Source organism: Chinchilla lanigera, unplaced genomic scaffold (assembly GCF_000276665.1).
Source record: "Chinchilla lanigera isolate Chin_1 unplaced genomic scaffold, ChiLan1.0 scaffold00003, whole genome shotgun sequence".
Classification (NCBI taxonomy): domain Eukaryota; kingdom Metazoa; phylum Chordata; class Mammalia; order Rodentia; family Chinchillidae; genus Chinchilla; species Chinchilla lanigera.
In genome coordinates, this window is record NW_004955404.1 from 44,815,430 (window position 1) to 44,839,988 (window position 24,559).

At 36.8% G+C, this 24,559-nt stretch overlaps 1 protein-coding gene across 1 annotated transcript in view; it reads left to right on the forward strand.

Moving 5' to 3' along the window:
- The window catches only part of Diaph3 (diaphanous-related formin 3), a 453,636-nt gene that overhangs the window by 162,122 nt on the left and 266,955 nt on the right, over positions 1–24,559 (forward strand). The window contains 3 exon segments of the mRNA XM_005374208.2: positions 3,399–3,503; positions 7,475–7,783; positions 8,529–8,643. Coding sequence (XP_005374265.1) covers positions 3,399–3,503; positions 7,475–7,783; positions 8,529–8,643 — 529 coding nt within the window.

Consider the following 24,559-nt stretch of genomic DNA (forward strand, 5'->3'; position numbering starts at 1 on the left):
AGTGGCTCATCATTTCATTCAACAAATATTTATTGAGTTTAATTATAAATGTAAGGCTCTGGAATCATGATGAGTGAAATAGGAAAGGTCTCATTTATGAGCTTCCAGGTTGATGATTGTTACCAAGGCATGTGGTACATTTTGATATTTTCATATTACAGCAAGATAATTGCTGTGGTGGAAAATCCTATGTAGTGTATAAGCCTAGAGGCAGAATTTTTATCTAGTCAGGAGGGCCAGAGAGTATTTACCCCAAGATGTGACATCTTGTGTGAGCGGTGAGGGAGCAGTATGAGGTCAAATGTTGAGATATCTGTTGAGGAGCTGAATGCAAATTCGTGTTGAACAGCTGGTCGATATCAAGCTTAACACATCTGTTGTAGTTTGGATGTGGTCTCACGTGTTCTTCCCAAGACCCACGTAGGAAAGCATGGTCCCCACAGCGGCACTGTTGGGAGGTGGTTGGAGATGTGGGGCCTAGGCGTTGGGAGCATGAAGTGGTTCTCTGTGTAGCCCTTGCCGGAAGGAAAGCTTCTGATACAGAAGGAGTGAGCCTGGTACCTCCCATCCACCCCGCTCCTGGTTCATGGTGCGCTCAGTGCTGATTTCTGCACACAATCCTGCCTTTGCCGTCTGTGCCGTGAGTTGGGTAGCTAAGGAGCAGCTCAGCCATAGGGCCTAGGCCATGCCATTTGGCTTTCTTGCCTCTAAACTCTGAGGTAAATCTCTTCTTTGTAAGTAACCTATTCCTTTGTAAGTTCAGCTGTTCTTTTACAGTGATGCAAAGCTAACACCATATCTGCAAACAAATTCATCTGTCTTCTCCCTAAAAATGCCTTTCTTCCTTTCATTTTTAACCCCATACTATAATACCTTGTTTCCAGCGTGAAAAGTCACACAACACTCTGGTCATCTTAGATACACTCCCATCATTTGTTCCTTTTTTCAGTCAGATACAGACTTCTGTGGAGTGTCTGGTCCCATTTCCTTTCTGTGACACCCTGTCTTCCACCTCGGTTCAGGCAAACAATCAGTTCTTGCTTGAATAACTGTAGTCTCCTCTCAGCTAATTTCCATGCCTCTAGTGTTTCTCTTTCAATTTATCTTCTACACTGCTGCTGGATGGCTTTTTCAAAGTGCAAATTTGATCACATTATCTTCTTACAGTACATACTCTCCTAGCTCTCCATGATCTTTAGGAAAAATGAATACCTCTGTGGTTTATTGCAAATTTTCTTTTAACAGTTTCATCCCTGTGTTCATCCCTAGTTTCATCCTGCAGTTTGTTTTCACACTTCCTTTGTGTCCCCGTACAAAGGCTTGCTTCCCGCTCACCTGTGCACTGTGCTGTCCCGTCCGCCTGAAATGCTGGCTGCATCTCACCAGCTCTCCACTTCTTCAAACTTGACAATCAGCATCCCTACAGCAGGAATCATTTAGTGGCTTTCAGTCTCTCTCGGACTTTATTGCTGATAGTTTTCTTGGATTTAAGGTTGACCATTTGCTTTTACTTCACCACCAGACATTGTGCTTACTAAAGCTCTGACTGCTTATAAAGGCATATTTATAAGCAGTCAGCTCTCTTATCTCCGTCCTCTACCACTGAGGAACGTGTCCAAAGTGTGCGTTTTGTATTTATTGTGTAATGGAAATGTGTAAGTTTGGGCTTGCTCCCAGAGGGTTCTTAGATGTTAGTGATTGTAATGGTACCCCGAAAGTTTGAGTAAAGAAATCATATTATTTGAACTGTCTTTTACAAATAGTAATAGTATTTGAAAACAAGATTTCTAGAGGGGGAGATAGTTTTCCTTTTACTTGTCTTGAAAATTACTAAATTACTAAATTGGAAATATACTTATGAATTGATATATTTATGGAGATATATATTTCTGTATTGATATCTGGATTTATGGATCCAGATATCAATAGCTGGCTGGTGATAGGGATGTGGAACCTATTAGGCTATGACAGTGATTGAAGAAGATCCGATCTTGCGAGCTCTGTAGAGTGAGACAAGCAGAAGGGTGAGAAAGTAGTTCTGTAGGTTGCCAATATTAAAGGGGTGGATTTTAAGGAGTGTGACCTCCTGAATAAAAAATTGACAGGAGCAGTCAGCGAGTGGCTAGAAAACCAGAACACTGTTGTCAGGGGACATGGAGAAGAAAGGTTGAATACAGAGGCATATTTATGCGTGGTTATGTTGTGGAGCAGGCCTGTCTGCTACAGGAGATGGAAATGTTTCACAATGTGTGTCATTCAAAATGGTAGCCATCAGCACCATTGTGTCTGTTGTGTACTTTACAATGGCCAGAGTGACTGAGTACTTGAATTTTTTAACTTTATTTACTTTTTGTTCATTTAAGTTTACATTTAAATAACTCCTGGTATCCTGTGGTTATGATATTGAATAGCACACCTATGGAGCGATCAGTCAGTGTGAGGCTATGAGAAATCCAGGGGATTTCTAGCTGTAGAATAGTAACTATCTCTGTATTAAAAGCAGTATAAGATTCCCCTCTAACCTAAATAAAAACAAAAGCACTCAGTAAACTGTTTAGTTTTATATTGTTGTTTTTCTGGTTGAGTTTTGACTGTCTTTAATGTCCAGAAGGCTATATTTTTGAAGTAGTTAAGTCTTTTTGTAATGATTTGATTTTTTTTCTTTTTTAAAAAGAGCCAAATACTTATTCTTAATTATGAGATAATACCCTACTTGAATTCAGTTCTCTTAGGAGAGGTTTTCAGTCCTCACGGTGGCACCCTGAAACGATTTGGATGGATGCTAGACGAGAACTGTGATGAGTGGCTAGATAAATTAGAAAACTCCTTGGACTCACAAATTTTGTTGTTTACCTTTCTCCAAGAAGGTATTGTACTAGAGACTTTGAACAATTTAGCATTAATCTCTCAAGATTATGATAAGAAAAATATCTATAATTGATGCATTTATAAAGTTAGAGTTGTGAATCGTGTTGATAAATGTCAGATATATTTCAGGTATAAATTTTTGCAGGTGGGAGGCAAGCAACTCAGTACAATAGTTTGCTCTGTATTATTTTATACAAAACTACATGTGACTTTTAAAGACTTTTAAGGACTGTTAGGGACTTTTAAGTAAAACGCCAAGGTCATAGATAGCTGTAGGCCAGTTTGCTCTGTGGAGAGAAGGCGGTCACAGACTTCATCTCTGGCTTGTTCTGTTTGTTGGGAATGAATGATTTGGTGGAGAGACCTAGACAAAAGCTATGTGTCACTTATCAAAAATGTACTGTTTCTTTTATAAGTTAATTCACAAACGTATATCCTATATGCAGATCATCAGAGTCATATTTTTGTATGAAGACTAGTACTTTTCATTTTCATTTTCCCTCTCTCCTCTCTCTCTTTTTCCTTTTCAGTTTGAAAAGGAGTTTACTGACCACCAAGAAAGTCAGGCTCAATTGCAGAAAAAGGAGGCAAAGATTAATGAGCTTCAAGCAGAGTTACAAGCTTTTAAAGCTCAGGTAAAAAAAATACCATTTGGAGTGAATTTGGGATTAAACCATAACAGCGGAGTAAAGGTCATGTTAGATCTTCATTGCATCTAAGTGTTTAGACTTTAATTTGCCTTGTATGTTTTCTTAGTGTTATTTACATGTATTTCTACTTTGCTATGTTTATGTTTTTAAAAATTGCCACCTCTTTCCCTACTCATAATTTTAGGAATATCTAAGCTTTACACTTTAACCTGTTTACTTCTGTTTCATTGGAGTTGTGTTTCTGATGTCTCATGTTCCTAAGTAATTAAGCATAAAGGTTAAGAAAGTCTTTTACTCTTAGATTTGTCATTCATCACTGATCTTTATCCTACTACAGGAAATTATTGCTCAAGCTATTTATTTTTCAAAACCTTCAGCCTATGGGTACCTTGCAGTGAAAGATAACCTCTAGCTGAATGAGAACATTTTCTGATAATTTTTCAATTTCCAAAAGTAAACAGATTTAAAACATGACAAAAAAGAGAGCAAATCTGGATTATGAAGCAGATAGCTCACATCCACCCGCTGCACATAAAACATGAGATAGCAAGAAATACATCATCTGCATGTTTATGTGGGCAACAGTAAGGGGGTAGAATTCATAGCTAAATTTCTTCATGTAGAGTCATATACAGTAAGCAGTAAGTATGGTTTTCCTATGGTTTTCCACTGTAATTCACCCAAATTTGTGGTTATGATGAAGTAGTCTCAGGTATACTATTTCGTATATTATTGGCAATTTTGTTTTCTTTTATGGTTAGTTTTGTTATAAAAGCAATTTGAAAGATACTTTAAGAGAGAGCTGTGTCTTAGTGTTCAATTTAATTACAAAATTAAAATCTGTCTACAAGATAAATACTTCTTTAGTGGCTGTGAGGAGAAAGTCCCAGGTTTTATTGTGGTTTTTCATCTTTCCCTTATGGGTCCTTATCTCTCATATTGAAAGAAACATTTGATTTTGTTCTTTATTTCTTACAGACTGTGGTTAAAATATTTTTACAACTTTTTTTCTGCCTGGGCTAATATAAATACAAGAACTTCTTTTTCTTTTACATTTTTGACAGTAGAAGGATTACTTGCTAATATACTCTAGAGAAATCCAGATTATGAAAATATAGTCATCATCTTTGGATAAGTTAAGTTTTTATATAAAATGGGAATAAATGTATGTTTCAAAACTGAAATTAAAGAATCTTATAAGTTCTTTTTAATTATACATAGTAAAGGCCTGTGATTATGACTAATAGAGGAAAGCCTGGAATTAGAGCTTTAATATTACTCACCATTTTCAACTTTGAAGAACAACTGGCAAACTTTTTCTTTGGGTTTTTCTTTGTATTTCTCATGAAATGCCTGCATTTATCTTAACACTCTTCTCTTTAATCAAAGCTAGTCAGCAGAAGATGATGAATAAAATATGTTCTGCTACCTGTGATTTCCTTCCTTTAGTCACTTATACTTACAAGCAAAATAGTTACAATGTACAACGTACTTGCTCAAATGAATGACTGTGGAACAAAATTTCAACCATACTTTTAAGACAGTACTTGTTATCTAAAAAATGTACATGAGTGTGAGGATAGATCCTATACATCTTTGCCATTCAGAGGGCAGTGCCACCCTTGATCACAACAGCCCTGGGTTATACTCAACGGGTTCTTTTTTTTTTTTTTGGTTTTTCTCCAGTACCAGGAACCGAACTCATGACCTTGCGCTTGCCAGGCAGGCGCTTTGCCGCTGAGCTAAATCCCCAGCCCCTCTTTTTTTATACTTACTGTTTTTAATAAGGCATGCTTTTTGATTCCCAGTCTCCGTTTCTTTCATAGCAGTTTTTCTTTGTGCTAATAGCATGTTCTTGATTTCAGACTTTCATATGTAATCTGTTTTTCATAATTGTGTTACAGACCTTTTAAAATAATATTTTATAAATGTCTTCCATTTGCAAGATAGTTCTCACACACATTGCACACACATACATACATACATGTATGTTTCTATCAATCTATGTATTTATGCCACTTCAATTGAAGTTAATGATTTGAAGAAGTTGTTAACCTAGAGAATTTTCTGCAAGACGCAAATTCATCTACTAAATTCTTAACATACTGTGGAGATGTAAGGACAGAGGTGACCGGTGAGCACAACTGGTTCTTTTTCATTGCTCATTTTACTTGCGTCTCTGTGGCATTTGACTTTGTAGAAGAGTCTTCTGCAGAAGAAGTGGTACGGTCTTTTCACTTGTGGCTTCAGACTCTGTGCTTGCCTTTTTCTCTCCCTTTTATTTACCTAAAACCGTTTTTCAGTGGCTGTTGTCTCCCATCACTGCCTTTGGTGCTGGGAAAGAGTAGTGAATAACGCAGCACGGTAACCTCTCGCATCAAGCTTTAGTGTGTCAAAGAGGTAGTTGTTAGTGATTCCTTGGTCCCTGTTTTCTTTTTGTTTTGTTTTGTTTTGTTTTGTTTTGTTTTTGGTGCCAGGAATGGAACTCAGGACCTTGTGCTTGCCAGGCAGGTGCTTATACCACTGAGCTGTATCTCTGGCCCCATTAGTGATTCCTTGGGTAATGATTTCATACTATTGAGATGACCTATTGAGAAGTTAGGGTTCTAAGAGTGTAAAGTGAGTAGGCAGATCAAACTTTGGTATGGAAGGGACACAGTGGCTCAGCCTGGAAAGGCTAGTGTAAGATGGCCAGGTGAAGGGCCTGTTTTAGGCAAAGGGGACACCACGTACAAGGGCTCTGATGTCAGTATGAGGTCAGCATATACATGGAGTTAGAAGGAAATTAATTGAAAGAATAGTACATAGGGACCAGTCCATGACAAACCCTTAAAGGCCCTGCTAAGAATTTTAGTTTGTTTTCTTGGAAGTGACCTATATGTCCATCAATGGATGAATGGACAAAGAAAATGTGGTATTCATACACAATGGAGTATTCCTCAGACAGTCATTTCTAGGAAAATGGATGCACTGTTTTTGAGACTGGTTTCACTAGGTAGCCCATTCTGACCTTGAACTTGAGGCAGTCCTCCTACCTCAGCCTCCCAGATGCTAGGGTTACAGGTGTATACCGCCTGGCTTGGATACACCTTGAGACTATAGTGTTACATGGAAGAAATCAGAGACAGAAATTTAAATATCAAATGACTTCTCTTGAATGAGATACCCAAAATCTCAATAAAAAGCAGAATAAGAGATAGATAATAGGAAGTAGGGGAATAGATCTTTTACACAAGGGAAGAGGACAAAGAGATGGAGGAAAGGGGAAGAGAAGGATGAAAAAAGCAAGATGTATCACACACATGTGCCAGCTCTCCATGAGGAATGTAATCATGTACTTCAGACATGCACTGATGTTAAAAAGTTGAATAAATAAATTGATAAATAAAATAATAAAATAGTACAGATACATAAATTTAAAAGTTAGAATTTTTCTTCAAAAGGCATCAATACACCATCGAGAAAATTTGAGCAAAGTCACAGTGTGGAAATACCATTTACTTTTTTTTTCACCCTGGATCTTAATTTCTTCCTAGTTACTTACCCGCAAATGTTCCATAGAATTCTAGGCACACATATTTTCTCAGGCAGCATATGCTCTGCGAACCCTGAGTTTTTGCCTTCCATGGCTTTATCTGTCTCCCAGAGCCAGCAGTGTTTCCAGTCCTCTAGATCTACATACCCATTTCTCTCCTGGGCTCGTCCCCCACATACCCTTAACTACATGAAGTGGCGAGTTATATTTCTGACAGTTACATTTTCTTGAGAACAAAAGCTAAGATTACTTATTATATTGGAAGCACTTTTTTTTTTTTTCCCCAATTTTGCGTTTTGGTTAAATCACATGAAATCACTGATAGTTATTTTTGGTTTAAAAGAATATCTTATTTTTCTGTAAAGTGTACTTTTACACCTATAAAAATGGTCTTAGTTATATTTCTTATTTTCTCCTCTAGTTTGGTGCCTTGCCAAGTGACCCGAAAATTCCTTTGCTCCAGTCAAAAGGAGGAGGAGCTGGCCAGCAGGCGCTTCCTTCTGCTCCTCCCCTGCCCCCTTGTGGCGGGGTGCCACCACCTCCTCCTCCTCCTCCTCCTCCTCCACTCCCAGGGATGCCCATGCCATGCGGCGGTCCTGTGCCTCCACCTCCTCCCCTGGGCTTTCTTGGTGGAACAAATTCTCCTCCTCCACCAACCTTACCATTTGGGTTGAAGCCGAAGAAAGAATTTAAACCTGAAATCAGCATGAGAAGATTGAATTGGTTAAAGGTAAAACACATAGAGGAAAACATACTTCTACCTTGATGAAAATTTAATTTTTATTGCCTATTATATAATTTCCAATGCATACCTTAAAGTGAGAATAAATAAATTTTTTCTGAACAAGGAAGTATTGCATGAACCCTTTGCAATTGACTAAAGCTTTCTGGCTTATAAATCTGGCAACAGTTGATCTTTCAGTAGTATTTAAGTTGTAGTTAAACTGACAATTCATCATTATTGGAATGGAACACTACATGAAGTATTTTTGAAAATTACAAAATTATTAGTGTTTTTAGGAGTTGTTCTCTGCTGGTAGCTATTGCGGAATGTATTAGTGTAGTTGTCAGAAGCTGAACCTACCCAAATCACAGGAATTCTGATCCTGTAGAAAGATAGGTTCATGGCCACATAAGCATGGAATGCGCTGTGTCACGTGTCTTGGCCTTCCAGAGACAGAATGCAGATGGGTGTCAATAATCACTCTGAGAAGTAAAATTAAAAAGAAATAAATTAAACTTTATTTCATTCAGCTTCAGATTACCAGCTGTTTGATCATGGAAACTTTTCCTCTTAAGATCTTAACATTCCTCAGAATTTGTAATTCATTGAACAGACTGTGGGGAAAAATGTACAGAGATTACTGCATAAACATCTGTTGGCAGCTACAGGACGCTGGGTCTGTACGTAGTGATTGGGCTGGGACAGGTGAAACACCCAGCTGTTCATGAACCAGTCTTCCTTCTGATTGCAGATCCGACCTCATGAAATGACTGAAAACTGTTTCTGGATAAAAGTAAATGAGAATAAGTATGAAAATGCGGATTTGCTTTGTAAACTTGAGAATACATTTTGTTGCCAACAGAAAGGTAAGTTTAATGTTTTTGTTATTACCTTATTATCAGAATTTTCACTTCATGCCTTTTATATACCAACCCCTGAGAACTCCCTGTTATAAACATCATGTACGTAAAAATTTTCCATTAGTAATGGTAAATAATCTAATGAAATAAAATGTATAAAAATTCAATTTTGTTAAACAGTATATCAAATGAGCTACTAAAAAATGCAAATGATTACTATAAACTTTGATTCCTTAATTTTTCTATACATTAGTTTTTAAACAATGTTCCATTGGAGATTAGAGTTTTTGTAAAGAAGGTATTTTGAGAGAATAATTTGGCATGAAAATTCCTTTAGTTTGAAAAAAAATTGTGAGCCTTCCTCTAATCAGATTTTATGACCCCTTATTATTACAGAGACTCTCTTTGTGAATCACATAGTACAGAATTGAAAGTTGGCTTGAAAGAAAATTGAGTATATTATATGATCTTTTTATTAGAAGCAATGACATTCATTTTCCAAATTGTTTTGTGGTAGCTTTAACTTGCATGGTATGATTTTTAAAAATTAGGTTGTACTCTAATCTGAAAATTGAGTTTATTTAATCCAGTCTCATGGACCTTCATTTTACATTTAAAAGCTGATATCCGCACATATTATATGTTTTTAAGTATTATGTAAAACTTAACTTTTTATGTCTGTGGCACAAGGATTTTGGATTACTCATTGGCTTTTAATTTTCAAAACCAAGAACCTTTGTCTTTATAGACTTATACTTCCATGTCCCCCCCAGAGAGACCTGACAGGCGGAGATTATACTGAATGAGTGTGTGTGTGGGGCTTGGAGTTCAGAGGGAGGAGTGGACTTCCTAAAATGCCTCCTACTCAGGCATCGTGCTAGAGATGCCTCTCATACCCGATTAAATCTGATGTCTACAAGCAATCAAAGAATATTGGCAGATAACTTAAAAAATTCATTCGTATTCTTTGAAAATGTTTTTGAAGGAGATAATTGTAAATTAAAAACTCATCTAAAAAATTTGTAATTTAACAACACTTTCCAAAGGGCAATTGTAAAATAAAATAGCTTTCCAGAATGTGTAATAAATCAAAAGCCTTTACCAGACATCAAATATTTCTGAGCAGCAGTTGTCTTGGCTAATGTTAAAAATGAAATTTTGTGATCTTTGAAAACAGGGAGAGTTTTCAGCAGTCTCACCATGGGAAAACTTGTGAAGTAAGCAGATCTTAATTTTACCTTTTGATTATGGAAAATCAGAATTTTCTTTGAATAAGATTAGTACACTCTTCAGGCAATCAAGGAGGCTGTGTGGCAGTTAAAATATGTATTTACATGTAAAACACTTCAGAATTTCAGATTTCCTAATCTGGAATTGATTAGTTTTCCCTGTGCTTTGCTAGTAGATATAAATGGTGGTACCTAAAAGCTATTTAAGTAATGCTGCCATCCAGCTACTCTTTCTTTTTCCCCTCTTTACTCTGATTACTTTCTTAATTAATGAGGCTCAAAAGGGAAACTTGTTAGCATGTCTTTAATTTAGCTGTAGTGTTAGCCCTAAATGAAATAATTGGACCTTTAAAAAATTCTTAAGTCATCCAACTTTAGCCTTGAGATTCAAGGTTAAAAAATGATGTCTTTGCTCAATCTAATAGAAGTTAAATAGATTAAGGTGAAAATTGAACATTTTCTAAATATTTTTCTTCCATCGCTCTTGGGTCCCCGATTCCTTGGTAGAATGTGCTGGCTCCTTGGCCTGGTATCACTCTCACTTACCTCAGAAGCTGTCAGAGGATCGCAATATCTTTTGTCTCTGCTCAAATACAGGTTTATGCAATCATGGATGATATTTTTAGGGTGAACAGAAAAGATGGGGAAGCCCAGGATTGTGGGCATTGCCAACATTATAATACCAAGCAAGATAGGTTATTGCCATGACAATTTTTTTGCTGCATTTTTTGGAATACTTCCTAGAAAGAATTCTATGAAGGGTCGTAAGTATTCTTTTTTGGCATCACTGGTAGTTAAGTATCAAAGTGGAAAAGGCCATCACTGTTGCTTTTAGAGAAACAGGATTTTGTATTGTAGATATTTAGCAGCAGTGATGACAGGGAAGGAAAGAAAAAGGTATTCAGGAGTCTGCATGAGAGGACAGGCTGTTGGGGTGAGCCGGGTATGCCCGTTGTCTCTTTTTCACGGCCTGGCGCATTGGGTCCAAATGTTGGCATTTGTGCATCTCCCATGGTCCCAAAGGTTCTGATACATTCTGTAATTTCTGAAGATTCAGAATTAAATGTAGCTACTTATCCATTATTCTGTCTAAGGTGAAAATCCAGTTGCCTATCCACTCTTTAGCATGCCCTGGGGGACAGAGGCTTTGACTCCTGGATGCTTTTAATCGGTGGTTTGCATCACAATTAGGCAGACAAGGACAAAGAATTCAGCTTGTTGAAGAATGTGATGGGTTAAAAAGATTGGTCTGCTTTTTACTGGAGTAACTCTTTGTAAATTTTTTTTTTTTTAACTGGGAATTAAACTCAGGACCTTGCACTTGCCGGACAGGCGCTTGTACCGCTGAACTATATCCCCAGCTGCACTAACTGTTTGCACTAGCAATTTGGGCTATGTTTTTTTTTTTTTAGTTCCACACATGGATGTTCCATCCCAGATACTTCCAATGAATAAATGCTTTGTAAGCATTTGACATACTATATGGTATGAATTAAGGAACTGAATCTAATAATTTAAAGAGAATCTTTCAGTTTTCTCACATTTTGGTTAATATTAATAGGTCTTTAGAAAAATAATCCTTGTAGCAGATACTACTTTAGGTTTCCAGGACTTTTATGTTCCGGTTTCTGGGGATTCCAGGTCTAATACCCAGAGAGCTGTGGAAAGAATAGCATTAATATCTACTGAGCACCTGTGTTATGCCAGTCCCTGGGGCTGGGTCTTCTTTACATTACCTTGTTTAGTCTTTACCACATCTTTTAACTTCTGTTGTCCTTTGCTTTAAACTCATCTCTCTGCAACCATTTATAACATTTTCCTTCACAGGAAAAGCGCTGTGTACAGTATCTTAAGAAGTACAGGAAGCTTCTCTAAGTCTTTTCCTGTGTAAAATCAACATTTCCCCCAATTTTCTTGTGTTGTTTCATTTAAGGTTTATGTTCCTGTTAAGTGTCTCACTTTGGCTTTCTTGCTTCTTTCCTTTCTAAGGTTTTTGGGATACAGCTTAGCTCTCCATAGTTGAAATTCTTCTGGAGGTGTGGCATTTTCCCAGGTTGCTCTTCTCAGTCCTTTCACTTTGCCTACCATTTTCTCTTTCTGCTTGGCTACTTGCTTAAGTCAACAAGTATGTTTTGCACCCTTTGCCTTGTGTTGGCCCTGAGGACTCCGGAGTGAGTAACGCAGATGTGCTCCTGTGCTCATACTGCTTGTGTACTCTTCATGAAACTCAGTAAAGTTCGTAGTTAAAACATAAGAATGAAGAATGAAACAGCAAGTAATTATTTTGATTTTGGAAAAGATACCGTATTTTGCTATATTTGGCTTCTGTTAAGACTTAACAAGGTTATAGAAGGACATTGTTTATATATTTCTCTGAAACTTAATCACAATACTCATATATTGAACATTTGGTATCATCAAAGTAGTGTTAATGACCTATGTATTTTTTGCCAGATTGGAAGCATCTGCTGGTTAATTTTTACAGGCGGTTAGAATGTGGCTTAAAGTATACTAACAGGTTATTGGTGTTGGATTTGTCAACTAAAATGAATATTAATGACTTTCATTATTCACAAACTGTTAACTTAATAGGGACTAAAGGGCTTTTTGGAAGTATATAGATTATTTTAATTCACTCAAACTGATTTATTATAGAAATCTCATTCCAAAATTGTAAGCTTTTGAAGTAATCACATTTTATAACAGGTGTGTCATATTTGCCAGATAGGGCCAATAAACCAGTTTATAAATAATCTCCCAATTGAATTGTTATGGCATGTGGAGATACCGAATGGATTATGCACTTAGAAACAAATCAAGCTTAGATTTCTTACATCATAGTTCAGTGGACAAAGTATTGGCATAGGGTGGGATAAACTGTGGGCTTTTCCAGTGACTCGCTGTGTTGAGGATACCATTTTCTATTTGAAACACAGTTTATTTCTACAATGCTTTATGAAAAGTCCTAGTTTACCTAAGTCTACAATAGGATATGTAACAGAAATATGGTTCATGGGAATGTATGTTAATAGATTATGCCAAAATGAATGCCATATATCTTACGTATCTTAAATGTTTCTGAAAAGGACATTTGAGAAACACTAATTTGGAAAGACTGGGGAAAAAGCACACGGAGAATTAGATATTTCTGTAGGGATGTATCTCTTGTTTTTTTCCTCTGTCTGAATCTTGGAAGAAATGAAGACAAATGAGTGAAGAATGTTTTGTTTCATTGTTCGAAAGAACCACATTGTTACTAATTATGGTATATTCTCTGCTGGGTTGCTGGAGAAATGAAAATTTATTCTTAAAGCCTCATAGAAATGGAATCTAACGTGAAGAGGCTAAAGAAAGTGAGTTTCTTTTGCCTGCAGCCATAGAAGGCTTTCAAGTTTACAGAATGCTTCGGTTACATGCTTAGTTGTATAGCAGATCTTTGATATAGAGTGATAAAAATTTTACAGATCTTTCTTGAATACTGTAAAGGAAAGGAGGAGGTTTGGTGTGTGGGTACTGTGGGTGTATGTGCATAAAGTTTTGTTTCTTCCGTTGCAGCAAGGAAATGGTATTAGTGAAGTGGATTTAACTGGAGTCACTTGTCTGGTGGTAGACTGGAAAATGGTATCTTTCTACAGTATTCCAAGTGAATCTTGGTATTTTAATTCTGGTGCTAGTTTTCAGTGGTGTATCTGTAATTGTGGTCTCTTAACAAATTGTAAAATAGTTAACATACCTTTGTTGTTATCTCATACTTTTTCCTCTTAGGTTTCTCTTCCATTTTCTTTATCTTCTGCCTTATTTCCTATTTTTCTTTTGATTGCTTGAAGTACCCTTCTCTCTTTTTTTAGGCAGTTATTCTTTTTGGCAGTTATGTTCTGTTACTCAAGATTCACACTAATTAGTACACAGTATTCACCTGAAAACATAAATGATGCTAATTCTTTGGAATGTACTATGCCTCCTGCCCCCAAACTCTTTGCCTGACTTGGAAGAGATAGAATTATTTGAAGTTACTGTTGATTCTGTACTTGTAGCATAGTAAGAGAAAAGGACCAGGGAATCATAAAGTAGATGCAAGGGATTTGTACCTGGATCATATGCCTTAGAGGAATTTGATATTAAATAGTATAGTAAATCATTTTATCACAGAAAAATCAAAGTAACTTTATATATTTTATAATCTTGTATTTCACAAGTTAGATATTGCAATAATTATATGTTCATGTGTCAGTGTAAGCTGGGTAATTTTTTTGGTCTATCAAAGTTAAATCACTTGTGCAAATCATCTGATGCCTTGTAACCTCTATGGTATGATTAACACAAGCTTTCACGTATTTCATGGCATCTGAGTAGGAAAGCAAGGTTGGAGCCTTTTGGTCACTCCAGCTCTCTAACTTGTCTAAGTGCATTTCTGACTTTTAAGAAAAATACATATATCAAATTAGACACACCTTAGTCCAGTAGTTCTTAAGTTGGGGTCTCTGGGTAAAATCAGGTATCTGTGAATGTGGATTAGAAAAAAAATTACATTTTCACTAACTTCCAGTTGAAATTTGGCTTTTTCTTTCAATTACTGACAACAAGTAATAGGACATGTCTGCAAGCTGCATTCATACATACCTTCGTAATATTGTAGTTACTTTAAATACATTATCATTTAAACCCATCACTATTTCAGAATCAGTGTAGTTGTTAGATCAACCACTAGATCTTGTTATTTAAAACATTAATGAACATGCTGAGTGCTGTAGGTCATGCCTATAATCCCAGCACTGAAGGAGATCCTGGCAAGAAGGTTGCAAGTTCAAATCCTGCCTGGGCAACTTAATGTGACCTTGTCTAAAATGAATGAATAAAATTTCTTAAAAAGGGGCTGGGATACAACATGTCTGGTTTCAATCCCTAGCTTGGGGGTGGGGGGCATTTTGTCAGTTGGTCCCTCCTGGAGCAGACGCTAAGAGAAGTTGGAGTGCCCGAATTGGTTTGTTTGTTGTTAAAAGGAGTCCAGGAGTGGGTAATGCATGTGAAGGAAGAAAGGTAGTAAAAGTTAGATTGCATAGGAAGAACCTATTCCAGTGTTTGTGGCTATTTTGTTTTTTCAGTGCAAGAGGCCAACACATTGTTTATAATAAGATATTTTATCCAACTAAGAATACATTTTTAAGGCCATTTCAGCATCAGCATTCATTTACTTTATTTTATATTTTTGAGGCAGCTTGTTCCTATGTTGCTTAGGATAGCCTTAAACTTGTGGCTGCAAGCACTCTTCCTGTTTCAACTTCCCATGTAGCTAGGATTACAGGTGTTCATCCCTAGCCTGACTCCCACTTACCCATTTTACAGTCTTGTTTTAGGAGACTACTATATTGCATTTGTTAATAAAAGTCTATATAAAATTCAGGGAAAAAATGAAATTCACTCAACTGGGCAATAATAAAACAACAATATTAATAGCACATGTTGTTTTAGCACTTCAATGTTTATTTGTATTGTGCCATTTGTTCCCCTAAGTAATTCTATGAAAGAACTAAGGGAGATATTCTACGCACTTTATATATAAGAAAAGTTGTGTTCTTCAAGTGAAGTTGAGCTGAAGGGAGCGGCCTGTCTGCACAGAATACAGATCTGAGTCGAAAGCCACTGCTCCTTCTGCTGTGCCGTGCTGCTTCTCTGATTAAAAGAAATCCTATTATGTTTTATTTAAAGTGCTCTTCTTTGATTTAAAATAATTTTCCTCTCATCTCCTGCCACCTTACCACTGCCCCACAGCAGTGCACCCTCATCCCGCAATTTATATTAAAGGCTTTAAAAACTTGCCTTTTTTTATTAAGACCATCTTTCATCATTTGGTGCGGGTGTTCACTTCTGTAAGTATTTGAGCTGTAAATACCAACACCATGCTGTGGCGTATACGTGAGACGTGAGGGGCTCTGTGGCTTCCACCCTACAAGAGCGCAGCCTGGGCTTTTATGGCTGGAGTTTTTTCCTCTCTGAAATAGGGCACATAATGCCCATCTCATGGGGTTATTGTGGGGATTATATAATGAATGCTATAAAGCATCTTTTGCCGTGTGCAGCTTATTGTGTTGCTCAGGAAATGTTAACTTGGTAAGAATCAGGCATTATTTTCACAAAGTTTTGTGTATCATCTCTGAATTCTCCGCAGTAGAACCTTTTTTTGTTCTTGGGCAAGTAGTAAAAATTAATGTTTTTAAATATTTACCCTTGAGTGTTTATCTCTTTTATTAATTATTTTTGTAACAGATACATACAGACATACAATTTACATATTTAGGGTGTACTGTGTGATATTTTTATTTGTTCCTATTGCGTGTTTAAATCGGGGTAAACATCTATCTCCTCATGTATTTATCATTTCCTTACACTGAGGATATTGAAATTGATTTCTTCTAGTTTTCTGAAACGCACTGCACACCGTCATCTCTTACCTGCCTGCTGTGCGGCAGTGCACTGAGCTCCGTGCTCCTGCCTAACACTAACCTTCACCCTGGGACCACCTCTTCCCACCCTGCTCTCCCCAGCTGAGACTCTCAACTTCCAAGCTCATCTTGTTTTCCATTCCGCCTAACAGTGAGAGCGCATGTTCCTGATCTGTCCATTTTAGGCTTATTCCATAGAACCTAATTATCTCTAGTTCCGTCCATGTTGTCTTATTCTTTTTTATGTATGTTTGAATAGTAATTTTTTTATCCACTCACCAGCTGATGGACACTTAGATCGTTTCCATTTCTTAGCTGTTGTGAATAATGGTGTCTTCTCCATGGGAACACAGGTGTCTCCCTGCCATAATGATTTCATTTCCTTTTGATATGTCTCTAGTAGTGGTTTTGCTGGATTTTCTGTCTTCCTGTCTGTCTGTCTGTGAGGAGAAAACCATATGGTTTTCTATCATGAATATGAGTTTTCTTGGTTTAATTCCTTCCATGTTTTGTGGTTTTAGTCATAGCTATTCTTACTGGATTGAGGTGATATTGTGTTGCGGTTTTGACTCACGTTTTCTGATGATTTCGGTGATGATGAACATTTTTTCACATGCCCTTTGACCCTTTTTGTACCCCTTTACCCTTTGTGTACATAATAAATGCAGTCACTGTGGGGATTGGCACATATATGGATCACATTTTGATTGAGCCTTCTGACCCACCCCATCACTAGACCCCTTCCCATTTCCAAAAATTCTATCTTTCTCTTTATTATAGCTTTTCTGTTTTGCTCTTTATATTTTGGATTTGTCATCTAAGGGAAACCATGAGATATTTTAATCGTCATTTTATTTCATTTAGTATTATAGTCTCAAGGCATATCCATTTTTCTACTAATGAGTCAAATTCTTCTTTGTGGCTGAGAAGTACTCCATTTAATGTATACATCACGTTTTCTTTATTCACTCATCTGATGGTGGGCATGTAGGCTGCTTCTATGATTTAGATATTATGAGTTGTGCAGCTATAAACATATGTTTACATGTGTCACTAGAATGTAATGTCTTTAAGTCTTTCAGGAAGATATCCAGAAGAGGCATAGCTGGGTCAGATGGAATCTCTGGGTTTAGTTTTTCGAAGAATCTCTAAACTGAGTTCAGTAGCAGTTGTACTGCCGGTAGTTTACATTCCCACTAACACTGTAGAAGGATTCCATTTTTCCTATAACATCGCCATGTTTTTGTTGTTTTTCTTGATGATAGCCATTCTTTCTGAAGTAAGGCGAATCTCAGTACTGTTTTGATCTGCATTTTTCTAATGCCCTTTGTTTGTCTTTGGAGAAATACTCATCTCTTTTTTTCTTTCGTTTTTTTTTCTTTTGCTATGGAGTCTTTGGAGTCCCTTATATATTCTGGATGTTAATTTCTTGTCAGATATCTAGTTTACAGATGTTTTCTTTCTTTCTTACATTTTCTCTTTGTTGTTTCCTTTGCTGTGCAGAAGCTTTTTAGTTGGATATAACGTTTGTCTATATTTGTTTTTGTTTTCTTGTACTTTTTAGTCTTGTCAAAACAAAAGCCTTTTCAGGTTCCAATACCTTGAAGTGTTTTCCTGTTTTTTTTTTTTCTCCCTAATAATTTCATTGTTTCAAGTCCTGCATTTATGCCTTTGAGGGTTGATTTCTGCATCTGGTGAGAGATAGGTTTCTAGTTCCACTCCCCTACAGTGCAGACACCTAGTTTTTCCAGCCCCTATGTTGCAAAAACTGTTCTTCCTCACTGCGGGTCTAGCACCTTTCTTGTATAGCTACTACCTGGCATCGAATTGATGCTTCCTAAGACCCCAAAGTGCCATGTTATATGACCTGTCTCATTGGCCACTGAGGGAGCTTAATGTAACACTGGTCTGTACCAGTAACTCTTGAAAAAAGTTTGTAATAATTGGTTATTCTGTGCATTTTGTTCCTTTTATTTTGGGGAGTATGTTGTGTCAAGTGCTTTATTTTCTTGAAGCAGGGGTTTGTTTAATTAAGAATGAATGTAAAGACATGTTGGGTTTTTTCCTGATAGTTTTCTTACATTTTTAGTTGTTCACAGAGTTGAGGTCCTAGTGATTTTTATAGTTTTATGAGATTTAAAAGCTAAACGTTTAAATTTTGCTTTTCTTGGGCTGGGGATTTAGCTCAGCGGCAAAAGTGGCTGCCTGGCAAGCGCAAGGTTGTGAGTTCGGTTCCCGGTACCAGAGAAAAACCAAAAAAAAAAAAAAAAAAATTTTGCTTTTCTTGGGATGATTTAGGTGTAGAACATTGAGCTGATGATTTAGAGTGATTTTTAAAAAACTCATTCAGATGTTTAAAAAAACCTTACTGTTTCTTTTAAGTAATTCATTATTTTTGACAGTCATGTGCCATTTACAGATTAGTGAGGCTAGTATGGCTGGCTCAATGTAATTACGGAACTGGGGAGCATTAAGGTGCGGGGAGCCTTTACGTGATGGGCAAATGTGAGTGCCAAGTACAGCTTACGGGTTGAACCCTCCCCAAGGTTTGCAGAAATGGTGGTAACTGTTGAGAATACTCTCCCTCCACACTCCTTCCTTCATCTAGCATGTAAACGAATGAAAATTATTTGTGTGAACTGCATAAAATTATTGAAATACTGCTCTTTTCAACATATCAAAAATTGCATATGCTTCTGCTTAGCGTTTGTTTCCTCAACTGGTAACAAGTACATAAAGAAAGGTCTTTTGCTTGTGCCTTAGCCGAGAATGAGAGTCGATTTTCTGCTTCCGTGCCAGCTTATCAAGTAATTGATAAAGGAGGGCAAAGTCTCTTCAAAAGTATTCCTCTCAGAATATGACCTGCAGCCTCCAAGTCTATGATTGGAAGAAGAATTTGGAATTTTCTGCATTGCACTGATGGACAGTAATCTTTTCTGGTGAACTGATGAGGACATTTGTTGGAGGGAATGTATAAAACTGGAAGCCAAGGGTCCGTGGTCCCGGAGTCCTTTAACATTCCAGGGCTCTCAGGACTGTAGGTTGATCTCTTGACCATTTTCTTAGCTTTTTATCACATTCTGACACAATGTGGCTATCAGAGGCAAGAGGGATGATTGTGTCCAGGCAAGGCTTGGTGTTAGTTTTCTATTGTTTCTGTAACAAATTTCCATAGACAGAGTAGCCAGAAAACACAAACTTATTTTCCACTCTGTAATGTATGGTACTATTTTCATTTTTTTTGGAATTTAATAAATTCCTATACATAGTGTTACTTCTCATTTTTCTTTTTCTTAATCTAGAAGTATTGTTTTAAAACCCCAGTGTGAAGAACTATTGGCATGTAAAAACAATTTTCATTACTATCACTTGCCACATTTAGCTTAAGGATAATAGACTAATTCTAATTTAGAAAAAGAAATAATATTTTATACATTATTAAATTTTGAGCAATAATTATTTCTACATCTCTTGTTAGTAAACTAAATTTCCTTCAAGATAATTCTGTTTTAAATACAGATGGTTATTCTTATCTTCAGATATTTTACAACATTTTTATCTAAGTAATATTAATGTTCTTCTGATAGGGACTTTGGGAAGAGAGAAACTTTTTCCTGGTCTACATTTTATTCAGTGATAATAAGGGTCCACAAATGGGTATGAATATATAATTTCATTACAGCTTACGAAATGTTACTATAACAGCATATTTTCAATGGATAATTTAGAGGACAGTATATAAAAGTTTAGTTTAATTTGATGAAAAGCATCTCTGAGGAAAATCACATTTAGCAAAGGATCTATTGCAACCACATTTCATACCAAATAAGCAATTTATTTTAATTTAATTGTTGGCTCTTGGTCATTTGCCAGTCTCCTTTTCTATCATCGTATCGCCTAAGACTTGTTCTTCCTGAATGAGGGCTCTTCTCCCATTTCTAATCTTCTTTTCTTTTTCAATTAGAGAACCAATTATTTTTCAGGGTTTCACAAGTCACAGTGGGACAGTTTGGCTTTCTGCTCCCTTAATGTGAGGTCAACCCAGGAGAGTTGAAACAGCCAGTGAGATAATTGTTTGTTTTTAAACAAAGGATATTAGTCTTTAGAGCTCTTACTTTTTTTCATTTTAAAATTGTGCTTTTTCTAGATAATAGTATTTTATTTTCCCTAGTTTTATTTCACTTCCTTTTGAATCTAATGTATCTGCATAAAAGTAAATATGAGCTTTTCAAATTGGCCAATTATTTGTATTTTTATTACATGCTATAGCAGTTTTGGCAGTGTTTTCAGCACCAGTAGTAAAGAAAACCACAGTTTGTGTCACTTCAGTATGGCAACAATAGTTTTGTGATAGATTTTGCCATATGTGTATGGATGTGTACTTACGTACACACAAATATATAAATATATATAAGCATGTAAAAGACTATGGTTCTGTATGCCAGAAACCCAAAGTTGGGCAGTCACTGGATTGCTTTCTATGTTACTTTTTTATTTAGTAACATAATTGGGTGTGGAGAAGGCAGCTCATCACCTGACCTGACCAGCCTTGCCCACTTTTGACTCTGTGCTTCCCTTGATCAGAGACATTATTTTTGTGTGTTCTTGATGAAGAATATTAACCTACATCCCCAGTAAACCAAGATGTCTCATTATTGCTGGTTATATTTGGTCTTAAGAAGGCCAGGCCAGCTGTTGAAGCGAAAGGGTGATGGAAAGGTATTGACTCATACACAGAGAAGGGGAGAATGAATGAGAGGAGGGAAAATCCTAGCATTTAGGCCTTTGCCATTTTAATGTGAAGAGACTAAGATTCTAAGAAGTTAAAAATCTGACTCTCAAAGTCATTTAAAGCATTTAAAAGGAGCTGAAAATGGACACTTACTCCTTCGTAACTGTTTCCTCTCTCTCCTCAGGACTGAGAAAGGAGGGCAGGGCAGGCCTGAGGGTGCAGTGGAGGGACCCTGTTAGAGGCCGCTGCACAGTGGTGGGGAGACGGCGGTGGTGTTAGGGATGCTGCGTACTGTGCAGATCAGTCATGTCTCCTATTTGCATGTTTGTTGTTCCTCTACACTTAAGCTGTCTTAGTCATTTTATTTATTACATCACTTTTCTTAAGAAATAGTTTCCAGTTTCTTCTCTATTTTCATATTCTTTTCTTTTTTTTTTAAGACAGCAGTCCAGCTGCATTCAGATGTATCCTGCATGTGCACAGGTCCTTGAGGATTGAAGAGCTCCTCACAGGAGCATTTTACAGCTCTCTTGCATTTCTAGTGGCATCCTTCTTTTCGGCTCTCCACATCCTGCATACCAGTAACACTGATCTACTGTCACCATGCATTTCATTGCCCCTCCCTTTGGTATTCATCCTTTAGTCTTGAATGTTTTAATTGCAGTCTATCCATTCTTCATTTTTTAGGTAAAGTCCCACAGGGAACTGCTGCAGGTTCAGGAATATGACTCGGGCTGTGAGAGGTGTTGGAAGTACAGCTTGCATTCTGCCCCTGGCCTATACCTTTCTGGGGTTAACCCTTCTTCTCAGTGGCTGGGACTGCTGAAGCCTTAGCAGTCTTTCCTCCCTCCTGCTCTTGGGCTTGCTGAGTTTGTGTCATTCAGCCTTTTTCTCAGAGCTTCCACTTCAGACATGCTGCATAGCCTCTATCGCATGACGTGTATATGGGATACTCTCCTGCTTTGAGCATTGTCCTGCCTGGAACATTTGTGTTCCAAATATTTGCCTCTTCGCTTCTCCAGGCCTTGCCTGGAACACTGCCTTCTCAATGAGGCTCCCACGCTGAACTCCCATCTTAGCACTGACAGTTTTTCATGCTCGCCTCCCCCATCCTAGTTCCCCTTGCCTTGTTCTTTTTTTTCCTACCACTTATCATCTTCCAACATAGGGTTCATTATTTATTTATGTGGTGTGTTTACATGGTGTTTACTTTTCTCTCTCTGCCCTATTAGAATGTAATCTTCTTTAGGAAAAAAGATCTTTGTTTCATTTCCCAGTATATCCTAAGCACTGAGAGAATCCTGGCACACAGTGGCACCAGAGGAATGTTTGCTAAATAAATGACCAGATTTTCATACCCCGGGAAAGGAAATATAATGATTTCAACTTTCTCAAGCAAATTGTGTTTTTTCATTTTAAGCCAATGGGGATTTTGGAAGGAAAGCAGAAATATTTAAATGATCTAGATTCCAATTAACTGTGCCAGTGATGATTTTCATTGTGAGTGAATAAAAGGCCCCTTTGTAAATTTAGTTAAAAAAATTCAGATAGTACTATGGGTGGGTGAAAGCGGGAAAGGTCCAGGACCTTTGTTAATGGCAGGCATCTATGTAAGTGGGAGGAAAAGTTTTAGTACTGTTTGTTATCATTGGATAGAGTTTTATTTGGTATCCGTAAAAAAGGAGCAATGATTCCAAACATATTGTAGGATATTTTAATAGTTTTTTTCCTGAAAATTGCTCCTGTGTTGGATCTTGATTTCTTAAAAGTAATTTATGCCATGAAGAGTAACCATTCTAATGCGAGTAATTCAGTAGCATTTGGTACATCCTAATATTATACAGTTAGGACCCCTGTCTAGTTCTGAAACATTTCCATCAGTTCAAAATAAAACCTTGTATTCTTTAAGCGGTTTCTCCATATTATCCTTACTCCTGTCCCCTGTAGCCACTGATTTGTTTTCTGTCTATGAATTTATCTATTATAAATGTTTCATATAAATGGAAATGCATAAGATGTGCTGTTTGTCTGGCTTCTTTTACTTAGAATAATATATGTGAGGATATATTGTAATATGTGTCAGTACTGTGCTCCTTCTAACATCAGAATGATATTCCAAAGTTTGTATACATATGATTTGTCTATCTGTCCATGAATGAATAGGTAGTTGGGCCTTCTCCACCTTTGGCTCCTGTGAGTAGTTCTGCTGTGAACATACATGTACATGTAGTGGAGTACCTGTTTTCTGTTCTTTTTGGCATATGCTTGGGAGTGAGATTGTTGTGTCATGGTAATTCCATGTCTTCCTTTTTGAAAAACTGCCAAACTCTTTTCCATAGTGGTGGAGTAGTTTTACATTTCCATCAGCATTTTATTCAGGTTTGCTTGTACAGGCCAAGGAAAATCTAGTATATTAACTCCTGTTTTTGTAGAAGTTGGTAAAGACTTTAATCATGTGGGAAAAACTGAGGGCACAAATGATATTTAATGTAAAAAAATTGAAGTGAATGGTAGTATAGGATTTATAAATAGGTCTGAAAAGCTTGTAATTTTACTTGAAATATAGATGTACTTAGAGTTATTCTGTATAACAAACAATGATATAGGTGTGTTAGAAAATAGATGTTTGATTAAAACTATGTAGATAGTTCACTTAACTATTCAAACTGCTATGATTTATTCATTATAAAACATGCATTGCAGAAAATTTAGAAAATTGAAGAAAGAAAAAATACCAAACTCTGATGCCCTACTTGAATTCATTGTAGAATTTAGATGTTTTTATCATTTATCCTTTCAAAATTTATATTTTGTTATCAGTGTTTATAACACTATCTAAAGACTTAGTTCTCTGCAGTATATTTTCTGTGCTTTAAATATGTTTTATAATATTATTACTGATTGTATAGTGTTGAGTTGTATTACAACTATTAGACATGTTTAAAAGTTCACCGATTTAACTTGGGATAATTAGAAAAAACTTCTTGAAGGCGGTAGTTTTACTTGCTGATCCCGTATGTATTTTCTTTCTCAGCTTAAGTGTTGTCATTTTCTTTGAGAAATAAGTTTTGTTGCTTCTCTGGTAAGAGTAGATCTTTTTATAATTCTACCCCACAGTGCCCTTTGCTTTTCACCTGTAGCCCTGGTATGTGTTTGTAATAAAGTTCCGATGTGTATTGTTAGTGTGCTCCTTTTCTGTAGCATGTGATATTTCCATGGAATGGACCGTATTTATCTTCTACTTACTGTATTCTCTTCTCTCAGAGGAGTGTGTGACATTTGATGCTTACTGAGCAGTTTGTACAGTGAGCAAATGACAAATGGGGAGGGATTGAGTGTGAACAGAGGCATTAACACCTGGGTGATTTTGGGATGCTTGGAAAGGGTTTAGGCTTGTGAAGTAGAGAATGCAATGGAGGCTACTTTCCTGTGGATGGGAATGCAGAGGGAAGTGGAGCGATGACCCTGGAAGATTAACCCAGAAAGACTTGTGTTCATGCTTGGGTGGTCTTCATATGGAA